The sequence below is a fragment of the Salmo trutta genome, chromosome 20 (genome assembly GCF_901001165.1).
Source record: "Salmo trutta chromosome 20, fSalTru1.1, whole genome shotgun sequence".
NCBI lineage: Eukaryota > Metazoa > Chordata > Actinopteri > Salmoniformes > Salmonidae > Salmo > Salmo trutta.
In genome coordinates, this window is record NC_042976.1 from 26,016,241 (window position 1) to 26,028,317 (window position 12,077).

The following is a 12,077-nucleotide window of genomic DNA, read 5'->3' on the forward strand; positions in this document are numbered from 1 at the left end:
TGTATGTTTGTTTTACCCCATGTGCAAGTCTGTGTTGTTATATGTGTCGAACTGCTTTGCTTTATCTTGGCCAGGTTGCCGTTGTAAATGAGAACTTGTTCTCAACTTGCCTACCTGGTTAAATAAAAGTAAAATAAAATAAAAAATAAAAAATCATCTGCACATCTATTACTCCAGTGTTAATGCTAAATTGTAATTATTTCGCCTCTATGGCCTATTTATTGCCTTACCTCCCTAATCTTACTACATTTGCACACACTGTATATAGACTTTTCTATTTTGTTATTGACTGTACGTTTGTTTACTCCATGTGTAACTCTGTGTTGTTGTTTTTGTCACACTGCTTTGCTTTATCTTGGCCAGGTCGCAGTTGTAAATGAGAACTTGTTCTCAACTAGCTTACCTGGTTAAATAAACGGTGAAATAAAAAATAAATACATAAATAAAAAATATGTTATTGGAACTGACCCTGTATAATATGGTATGCTTACTTACCTTATCATGTTCTTCTTATTTTTATTTCTTGTGTGTTTTTGTTCTACCTTGTTATTTTTAGTATTACATTGTCATTGATTACTGCATTGTTGGGGTTAGAGCTTGCAAGAAAGGCATTTCACTGTGCTTATGTATGTGACATTAAAACTTGAAAATGTAATCTCTTACACGTCAAACTAACATTACTGCAGAGTTAGAGAGACTAGAGTGGAGAAACCTTGTCCCGTCCTGGTGTTGTTGGACATATTTATGTGTTTTCTAGTGCTAACTGTTTACTCAGTTAGTGTAGGCTGAGCTGGAGCGTGTTGTGTGAAACTGGACCACATGGGAGTGTTGAGCTGAACGCTGTTGACGCTTTAATGGTTCATTGCTCTCGTGGCTGGAGGTATTGTGTGTCTGAGTGTAGAGAGAAAGAGTGAGTGTGTGAGAGAGAGAGAGAGTGAGAGAGAGAGAGCGAGAGAGAGAGAGAACAAGCGAATGGTAGACACTTAGTGAGAGTGTCTGTGGTGGAGACATTCTCAGGAGCGAAAGAGACTGGGTTAATGCTCTAAGCCTTGACCTCTAACTCCTCGTCAGGAGGTGCAGAGAACGACGGGGGTCACCAGGGTCAAGGGGGTTCTCCAGGGAAGGGCTTGTCCAGAGAGCGTGGCATGGTGCTATCATGTGATTCACAGTGGGGAGAAGTTAAAGGTCAGGGAAGTGAGGCGTGTTGGATGAGATGAAGACATCTCTACCTCTCTCTCTGTTTCTCTTCAACTCACTAATCTACGCATTCCCTCTCTCTTTCTTTGTCTGTCTCTCTCTGTCTATCACTCTTTCTCTCGGTCTCTCTCTCTATTTTTCTCTGTCTCTCTCTCCAAATGATTTACTTTTCCTCAGGGAAACGCACACTACTCTGCTATAAATTCTTTGCTGGCCCAGGTGATTCCTGCCTGCTTTTATCATCAGGCCTATGTGGTGACTCTGTCCTTTCGCTCAGGCACTTACGTCACCCCTCCCCCTTTCACCTCATCTAGAAGTCGCCTCACTCTGCTCCAGCTTTACCACTCCAGGGCTACAGTCAGTCCCTACTGAGGCACAGTACAATATGGCCTGCAGCAGTGAAATGGATATGGGAGGAGGGGAATATTAGAAACTAAACGTAGTTTTAGCAATAATGACCCTGTTTTTAATGGCCACCAGCCACTGTGCCACCACATTTCCTAATATGGAGAGTTTTATAAGACTGGGCTTCATTTCTCTTATTATTCCCAATAACATGGAGTTGTTTACTGCCTTCTACCGCTGGAGTTATATGAAATCTATACACATTCACTATGGTCATTGTCCACACTAGAACTTATGCATGTACAGTACATGCCTCCATTTGTCCTTCCATATGCTACCTCCTCATTCTCAACAACCATGGCACCCTCCAGAACTCATTCTACCCTATGTATGAGAGACAAGGTCTGTTGCCCTCGCTTTCCATTAAAACCATGATGTGAGTTTTGGAAAGAACACACTGATGTTATTTTTATAAGACCCCCATCTCCCCTGCTACGGGGGTCCACTCTATGAGTCACTGGATACACTAGATGACTCATATTAGATAAGGGAAGAGGTGTGTGTGTGTGTTTGTGTGTGTTTGTGTGTGTGTGTGTTTGTGTGTGTGTGTGTTAGAAGTCGACTGATTATGATTTTTCAACGCCGATACCGATTATTGGAGGACCAAAAAAGCTGCTACCGATTAATCGGCCGATTTTATGATTTAAAAATAAAATATGTACATATATATATACACACACACACACACACACACACACACACACACACACACACACACACACACACACACACAGAGCTCTGAAGTGACAACGATACTGAAGAGTCTGCTTAGGAGACAAATACTCTCAACTGTTTGAATAATAAAAATAAAGTTTAAGTTACCTGTGATGAATGCTGAAAACAAAAACTGTAATTTCTATATGCAGGAAATCCTATTTTAATAATGGGCATGGTAAGAATTGACTACCAAAGTGCGAGTCACAATTCCCATGACACCTTCTAGCAAAATTTGAAAAGCGGTTGCTTCATTTATTCCATAGGATATTTTTAGATTAACTTAAAATAAGGTCTGTGTTTGGTTTAGGCTTACACCACCTTGCCAATTTTATAACTGTAGATATCCATAGGATATAACTCTGATCAATATAAGCGAAGATACATTCTTTTGTAGAGTGGATTTATGAAAATATGTTGACAAATGTTACCTAGTGAGATTTACACGGGTATCAAAACGCCGAGGCGGTTTAAGCACAAAACACAGACCTTATTTGAAGTAGATCAAGACATTCTCAATGGAAGACATGAACGGTAAAATAACGAAGGAACCCCTTTCAAGTTCAGCCGCAAGTTATTACAGGAATTATGACGCGTCGACTATTTCTCTCTAAACCATATATCTTTGACTATTATGAGCCTGCTGCTGCCTACCACCGCTCAGTCAGACTGCTCTATCAAATATCAAATCATAGACTTAACTATAATATAATAAACCTTAGGTCATTAGATTAATATGGTCAAATCCGGAAACTATCATCTCGAAAACATTATTCTTTCAGTGACATACGGAACCGTTCCGTATTTTATCTAACGGGTGGTATCCATAAGTCTAAATATTCCTGTTACATCGCACAAGCTACAATGTTATTTCATAGTTCCGTAAAATTCTGGCAAATTAGTTCGCAACGAGCCAGATTCTGTATACCCTGATTCTGCGTGCAACGAACGCAAGAGAACTGACACAATTTCACCTGGTTAATATTGCCTGCTAACCTGGATTTCTTTTAGCTAAATATGCAGGTTTAAAAATATATACTTCTGTGTATTGATTTTAAGAAAGGCATTGATGTTTATGGTTAGGTACAGTCGTGCAACGATTGTGCTTTTTTTTCGCAAATGCGCTTTTGTTAAATCATCCCCGTTTGGCGAAGTCTGCTGTCTTTGCTCTTAACTGACTTGCCTAGTTAAATAAAGGTTTAAAAAAAAAAAAAAAAAACATAAAAACGGCAAATCGGTGGCCAAAAATACCGATTACCGATTTTTATGAAAACTTGAAATCGGCCCTAATTAATCGGCCATTCCGATTAATCGGTCGACCTCTAATGTGTGTGTGTGTGTTTGAGAAAGATTGGGTACATGGGAAGAGAGATAAAGTGAGTGTCGTCCCCTCGGTCAAATAAAGTGTGGATTATAAATCCATGTCAGTAGTGATGTCTTCATTCAAGACGTAACCATGATGAATTGGCAGCAGTGTATTGGTGCCGTGTGCACTTCGACTTCACCATGGGTTGACAGGATGGCTAACACACACACTGCGCCGTCAATCACACCACTTCGCAGAGTGACACTGGCGTTGGTCTGGACAGTGTTTGACTGTAAGCGAAGTCAAGTTATTGCTAATACTTGTTGCTGAGACACGCAACACACATACCATCAGGTCCAAACACACTGTTTGATTTTATCACCCAGTCAAAGTTCAAACATTACATAAGTCAATGAGATTTGTATAAAGTTCCCCCTTCCTGTCTCTTGACAAAGGGTTGCAATTTATTTGCTTTTCCCTTAGATTGTTGTCATAAAATACAAAACCTTTTGTGCCCCTGAGAGAAGTCAAGCACTACTTGGGGTTGGACAGGTGCAGACAAATTAAATTAAAAGATATTGGTCGCTGGGCCTCAATAATAAATTAGTTGAAATATGCAGGAGAGCTGGTGGCCATTCATTGTTGGAGTGGAGACGACAGGCAGACAGCAGTACACACACACACACACACACACACACACACAGATATATATGTTAACTAGAGCAAAGCAAAAGGACAGTGTTATATATGGATGTATAATGTCTGCCTAGGGGATGCAGTGCACGAGCGTAATTCTAGAGCTTTTCGCTGAGCTACAGAAAATCTTCGTCCCATCAAAACACAAGGGGAGTTAAGATGGGGAGTGAAGATGGGGAATTAAGATGGGGAGTTAAGATGGGGAGTTAAGATGTTGTTAGAACAGGGGGGTGGGTGTGTCATCTGAGGGACATGTCCTCTTGGTCTGGTTACAACACACATCTGGACCAGGGTGACCTCATCTCCTGGCAGCAGCCTCCAGTAACCTTGACACACCCCACCTCTGTGTGTGTGTGAGAAAGAGAGACTTCAGAAAGCCAGTGTGACCATAGTCAGGATAAGTAGTAATGGAGGTGAATTGGGATATTTACATATCCTGATATTATTTTGGACAATATTATATAGATACTTTTACTCCAAGTATCTATTTGTAGTTGTTGATTTTTCTAGATAGCGCTAGCTTGAGATAGTCGGCTGTACCTGCGCCAAAACGCCAGTATTTTTCATCCTATAGCTTGTTCTCCATCTTCTTTTTAAATAGTGAGCCAACATGACTGAGCCCCCCCAAAAGTATCATGCTCCCTCTTGTCTCTCTGCAGCAGTCATATAGTGAGCAATATGTATGGGACATCAAATCACAATAAAATCGCAGGGTTGAATCTCAATACATACAGAATCATGTCAATCGTGAGAATCTATTGATAATATCGTATTGTGAGGTCCCTGGCAATTACCAGCCCTAGATAAGAGGGTGGTGCCACTCGTTAGGCGTTCTGTTTGGCTAGTAGGCCTGATATAGTGATAGAGGGCTCATCAATATTCACCATTCTCTCCCTAAAGGCATGCCAGGGTTGGGTTTAGAGACCTTATCCCACAGCAGCCCCCCGAGGATAAACAACAAGCATTGTGTCTGAAAAGTCAACATCTCGCTCCGCAGGACTGTTCCCTAACAAAGATGGCCGTGTATATGTGGTGTGTAGATGCAAACGGCCTCTATGCCCAATTTATCAACATCACATGACACAATGGGATCGTTAGTCAGTCATCCATCAGCTTCAGTGGACCAGGAGCTCAGCTGCCAATCAACCATTCAGGGGGAGGGGGGCTGAATATGGAAGTCTGGTGTCTTTATAGAGGGAGAGAGCAAGGGAGAGATATTACAGTAAGGTGTTCTGTGTGTGGGGGGGCTCTATGACATAGGCATTTCCCAGATATATTAAGAAAAGCATGTAGAGAAGGTGATGAGGTCTTCTATATGGTCCTATGTTTATAAATTATAATCTCGCGTTGAAGCTCATCTTTTGTCTGTTATGGTGTTAATTACAGTTATATTCCAGAATTTTTAGGGGGGTACGAGGATATGAACCTCCCCAATTTTCCCTCCTACAAATTCCACCCTGGTTTTGAATCATGGTTTCTGCCTTTAAGAGTCATCCAGAAGCAATGAATCAATAGCAAACTGAAGACCTTAGTTTGTGATTTAATTGGTTTTCTAGTTACCTTGTTCTTTTTGGAATAAGAAGAGTTGTAAAAAGACCAAGGTACTTCAGAGCCAGTCAGTCTTCCATTAGTTAATTACTTACAGTACATAACTGATTAATTACATGAGTCAATGGGAAAGGTATGTGTTTTTGAATGACTATGGAATATGCATGTGGAGGGATATTCCATGGCAAGCTTTTGGTGCTTCCCAGTGTTGGGAGGGAACGGTTTGAATGGAATTCTCTGGGGTTGGGGGTCAAGATGATGGGTGTGTGTGTGTGTGTGTGTGTGTGTGTGTGTGTGTGCGCGCGTGTGTGTGTACAGGGTCATTATCTCTTGAATGCGAGCTGAGAATCGGATCTCACAGCCTGATGTAAACAGGAAAGGACAGAGCCCTGCAACGATTTCCTTTGTTCCCCGTAAAAATGCAAACTTTTTCCATCTGCTGTACTTGCCCATGGCAGATATTGACATAATTCAGGAAGATGTATCTTTCTCTAGAACCTGATATAGTGCTTATATCTGTGTGTTTCTCTGTGTTTTTCATGATCGGATGACTATCATTGTTCTCTTCCCGCTCTTGGACAAGTTGTCCCTTCCAAAGTTAACACACACATCTTCTTGATATTCTAATAATAATAATATCCAGGAAAAGTTATTCTCTTGTTCAAGTGGATATACACTACATGACCAAAAGTATGTGGACAGCTGCTCATCTCATTCTAAAATCACGGGCGTTAATATGGAGTTGGTACCCCTTTTGCTGCTATAACAGCCTCCACTCTTCTGAGAAGGCTTCCACTAGATGTTGGAACATTGCTGCCTGGGACTTGCTTCCATTCAGCCACAAGAACATTAGTAAGGTCGGGCACTGATGTTGGGCGAATAGGCCTGGCTCGCAGTCGGCCTTCCAATTCATCCCAAAGGTGTTCGATGGGATTGAGGTCAGGGCTCTGTGCAGGCCAGTCAAGTTCTTCCACACTGATCTCGACAAACCATTTCTGAATGGACCTCGCTTTGTGCACGGGGGCATCCAACTGTTGCCACGAAGTTGGAAGCACAGAATCGTCTAGAATGTCATTGTATGCTGTACCGTTAAGATTTCCCTTTACTGGAACTAAGGGGTTCTAGCCTGAACCATGAAAAACAGCCCTAGACCAGTATTTCTCCTGTTTGTCTATGAAGATTGCATGGCTGTGTGCTTGAGCAACGGGTGTGGCTCAAATAGCCGAATCAGCTAATTTGAAGGGGTGTCATCATACGTTTGTAGATAGAGTGTATTTTCGAATAGTGTGTTTGATAAACCCTATCTACTGATCTGTGACTAACTCACACGTACATGTATATACACAACATGGCCAAAAGTATGTAGACACCCCTTCAAATGAGTGGATTTGGCTATTTTAGCCACACCCGTTGCTAACAGGTGTATAAAATCGAGCACACAGCCGTGCAATCTCCATAGACAAACATTGGTAGTAGAATGGCCCGTACTGAAGAACTCAGTGACTTTCAATGTGGCACCGTCATAGGATGCCACCTTTCCCACAAGTCAGTTCTTCCAAATTCTGCCTGGCTAGAGCTGCCCTGGCCAACTGTAAGTGCTGTTATTGTGAAGTGGAAACATCTAGGAGCAATAACTGCTCAGCCGCGAAGTGGTTGAGAACGGGACCGCCGAGTGCTGAAGCGGGTAAAAATCATCTTTCCTCGTTTGCACCACTCACTACCAAATTCCAAACTGCCTCTGGAAGCAACGTCAGCACGAGAACTGTTTGTCGGGAGCTTCATGAAATGGGTTTCCATGGCCCGAGCAGCCGCACACAAGCCTAAGATCACCAAGTGTCGGCTGGAGTGGTGTAAAGCTTGTCGCCATTGGACTCTGGAACAGTGGAAACACATTCTCTGGAGTGATGAATCACGCGTCACCATCTGGTATTCCGGAAGACAAATCTGGGTTTGGCGGATGCCAGAATGCTACCTGCCCCAATGCATCGTGGCAACTGTAAAGTTTGGTGGAGGAGGAATAATGGTCTGTCGCTGTTTTTCGTGGTTCGGGCTAGGTTTTTTTAGATCGGTGTTTAAGAACTTGACTGGCCTGCACAGAGCCCTGACCTCAACCCCATCGAACACCTTTGGGATGAAATGGAACACCGACTTCAAGCCAGGCCTAATCGCCCAACATCAGTGCCCAACCTCACTAATGATCTTGTGGCTGAATGGTAGCAAGTCTCCTCAGCAATCTTCCAACATCTATTGGAAAGCCTTCCGAGAAGAGTGGAGGTTGTCATACCAGCAAAGGTGGAACAAACTACATATTAATACCATGATTTTAGAATGAGATATTCAACGAGCAGGAAATGTAGTGTACCTTAACAGTAGTCCTGTATTTAGCCATGCAACGTTTTTTTTAAAAATAAAGACTGAAGGAGATGATTGACTCCTTCCTCTTTGCCAGCATTACATTTACATTGTCTGCTAAATACCTACAATCTCATCAAGAGCGAATTACATAGTGAATGGATACATTTTCACACTTTTTGGTACTGGTCCCCTGTGGGAATCGAACCCACAACCCTGACGTTGCAAGCACCATGCTCTACCAACTGAGCAAATCGGGCACACGCATGTACACACACGGGTGCACACACACCCATCATCACCCATTAGGGGCGGCAGGTAGCCTAGTGGTTAGAGTGTTGGACTAGTAACCGAAAGGTTGCAAGATTGAATCCCCGAGCTGACAAGATAAAAATCTGTCGTTCTGCCCCTGAACAAGGCAGTGTTCCTAGGCCGTCATTGAAAATTTGAATTTGTTCTTAACTGACTTGCCTAGTTAAATAAAGGTAATTTTTTTAAATCTTAGTCCCCAACCCCAGAGAATTCTCTTCAAACAGTTCCCTCCCAACACTGGGAAGCACCAAAAGCTTGCCATGGAATATCCCTCCACATGCATAGTCATTCAAAAACACAGATACTGTACCTTTCCCATTGACTTGTGTAATTAATCAGTTATGTACTGTAAGGAATTAACTAATGGAAGACTGACTGGCTGAAGTGCCTTGGTCTTTTTACAACTCTTCTTATTCCAAAAATAATGACATTATCCCAGCCACACGAGGATAACACCATCCGGTTAATGTCACAGCTGAGCTCGCCACTCTATACATACACCAGGGCTGTAAGGCTATGTAAGCCCCTAGCTGAGGATGTGGATAACCTTGTTAAAATGAGACTAGGAGGTCATTGGGAATGCCTATAGGGAGCACTGAGTTCATTCATTAACACAACCAAAGGGACCCACACTTCCTATCCCTCTGACCCCAAACAGTAATCCTCTTGACCCGTTGGCCCGTTGGGAGCCAACCTGAAATGACCCCTCTACTGTATGTTGAACTGGTTGTTCTAACACCATGTGATGTGTTTACCTGGTTATTCTAACAGTGTGTGATGTGTGTGTGTGTTGACAGGGAGAACTGTCTGTCTCCGGTCAGTCCAGAGACGTGTCCCCTGGTGCAGGCGTTCCTCTCCCCAGGCAGGGTGTTCCTAGCCCACGCCCACACTCAGCTGAAGACTGGCCTGCAGACACAGGAGAGACACCTCTTCCTCTTCACTGACACACTCCTCATCGCCAAGGCCAAGTGAGTCTGTGTGTGTCTGTGAGAGAGATGGGGGGGGGGGGGGGGAGCAAAAGAGCGGAAGGCAACTTCTAAAAACTGCATTCCATCCCTCTCTTCCCTACTCAAGTCTAAAAACCCTGTCTCCCGGGACTGTGAGCCCTATACTTCCCTCCCTCCCTCATCCCTCCCTCCCTCGTTCCTATCCGGCCTATAATTACCTCTCAGCCAATTAAATCCATCTGAGGCCGTGCCCAGATCAGAGACCACTCATCAGGGCCAGAGGGGCTCCCCACCCAGAACACAACCTTCAGGCAATGCTCCAGATACTTTCAGGGTGTTGATGCAACATTGCTGTGATGTTGTGGCAGCAAAACAGGGCCTCTCTCGCCAACCAACTGTATATTCAACATCATGTGCCTCTGGGTGGAGCTGACCCATACATAGTGGAGACAGCTATAATTGGCTTTATTACATTCTGGGTTAAAAAGAGTATGATAGGAAGGTGTGTGTGTATCAGGGGTGTTCACAGACATAGACACGTATACATGCAGCAGGTTTGCAGTAGGAATGTTGAGAATTCCACCATGGCTATTAATAAATGTATGTGCTCAGAAACGTGATTCAGCGCGTGTGTGTGTGTTAAACTGTGTGTGACCCTCTCGTGTTTGCTGCAGGTCATCCACACACTTCAAACTGAAGGCTCAGGTGCGTGTGTGTGAGATGTGGACAGCAGGCTGTATGGAGGAGGTGTGTGAGGGCAGCACCAGTCTAGACAGGAGCTTTGTCATGGGCTGGCCTACCTTCAACTGTGTCACCACATTCAGGTACACACACACACACACACACACACACACACACACACACACACACACACACACACACACAGTAGAATGTGTAGAATGTCCCTTTAATAAATCCTCATTGAGTATGTAGTATGTACGCAAAATTTCCTTCTGTAGGAAGATGGGCAAGGACATGAATATTCATGCTAGCTGCCGGCATGAGCAGTTAGCACTGACCGAACGACTTGGGAAATGCAGCGTCAGCCTCACCAGCTAGTGACCAACCTATTTTAGTTTCACTGTCCGATCATTCAAAAAACAAGCCCACAAATTGTTATTTTTACCTTTCCACAAACGGTCTGGTATGTGTTGCTTGATATGAGCAAGTTAACCCAAATGTATCAAAGAATAGGTAATGCGTCCACAATTAGTTACTGCCTGGCCAGTGATATAGCTAGCTACATTTCAGTAATTAGCTATCCTCCTAAATGCGGTTCTCAGTGTGTAAACTAACAATGAGTTGAAATTATTTGTCTGAATACAAACTAGTCGCCAGTTATTGTTGCCCATGGTGTAATCATGTCTAACCAGTTGGCTAATGTAGCTTATGTACCCATAAGCTCCCAAGTCTAGATAGCTGTGTCTTGGCATCCACGATTAGTGAGCTAGCTAGCTAGTTGGCTACTGCATGGCCAGTGTGAGCTAGCATGCTAGCTAGCCAGTAAGCTAGCTACATTTCAGTCAATAGCTATCCTTCTAAATGTGCTGGTCACTGGATGAGTTGAACATATTTGGCTGAAAACAAGCTAGTAGCCAGTTGTTGCCCATGGTGGAATAATATCTAACCCACTGGCTCCTGAAGCCTATGTCCCCATGAGGTCCCGAGTCTAGCTAACTTTAGGTAGCACGCGCTGCACATTAGCATTTTGCTATCTGAGCTGTTTTATAAGAAAACGGCTGATAGCAAGCCCTCCTCTGCGACAATGTTATTGTGGCGTTAGAATTTCAGATTCATATGTAATTGTTATGTTAATTGTCATTTAATGTTGTGGTTACTACTGGTTTCAGATCTGAGGTGAAAGAAATTGTTTGCCATGTTTTGGTAAGGGGTCAGAGTGACGTCACTCAGTCAAGAATCCTCAACCAATCATCCGACGGATATTAATGACTTTGCCTCCGGGTACCGTACGAAAGGAAATTTAGCGTACCATACAGGACTTGTTATTCTGTCTCAGAAAAAGGAACAACCACTAGAACAGTAAATTATCATCCCAACACCGCACCACAACCAGAGTCATATTCCTAGTCGTAAAAACCCCCTTACTCTGACCACAGAGAGCCAGTGGTTATAAAATATCACACACACACTATATGCCTTGACACCAGGAATTTATAGAAAAAATGCAGTTTTACAGGGACACGTTATGTAAGAGAAAATGAGACAAATGATATTGGTTATCCGACTTAATTTTCTATCTCTCTCTCTGTCTGTCTGCAGTTCTGTGGAGCACAAGGAGAAGTGGCTTTTTCTCATCAAAAGGTAACCAGAAATGACGGATGACGATATTGTTCATTACTTCCTCTGATACTAATAGGCTATGGCTTGACTTCAGTAGCTTGAATAATGTGTTTAGTCTTGCTTGTGTTAAAGAAGGTATTGTTTTTTACGCTAACTTCCTCCTTCGTTCCTCTAGTCGAATAAACGAAGAGAAAGAGAAGGATGACCCCAAGACCATTCCTCTGAAGATATTTGCAAAGGACATTGGGAATTGTGCTTATGTAAGTACTGTTTATGTATGGGTGCAGGTGTGTGTGTGT

General features: G+C 43.1%; 1 protein-coding gene across 1 annotated transcript in view; it reads left to right on the forward strand.

The window, feature by feature from the left end:
- LOC115155779 (rho GTPase-activating protein 20) overlaps positions 1-12,077 on the forward strand; it is a 52,955-nt gene that overhangs the window by 26,473 nt on the left and 14,405 nt on the right. The window contains exons 3-6 of the mRNA XM_029702723.1: positions 9,328-9,498; positions 10,152-10,301; positions 11,758-11,799; positions 11,954-12,038. Coding sequence (XP_029558583.1) covers positions 9,328-9,498; positions 10,152-10,301; positions 11,758-11,799; positions 11,954-12,038 — 448 coding nt within the window. The remainder of the gene's footprint in view (positions 1-9,327; positions 9,499-10,151; positions 10,302-11,757; positions 11,800-11,953; positions 12,039-12,077) is intronic.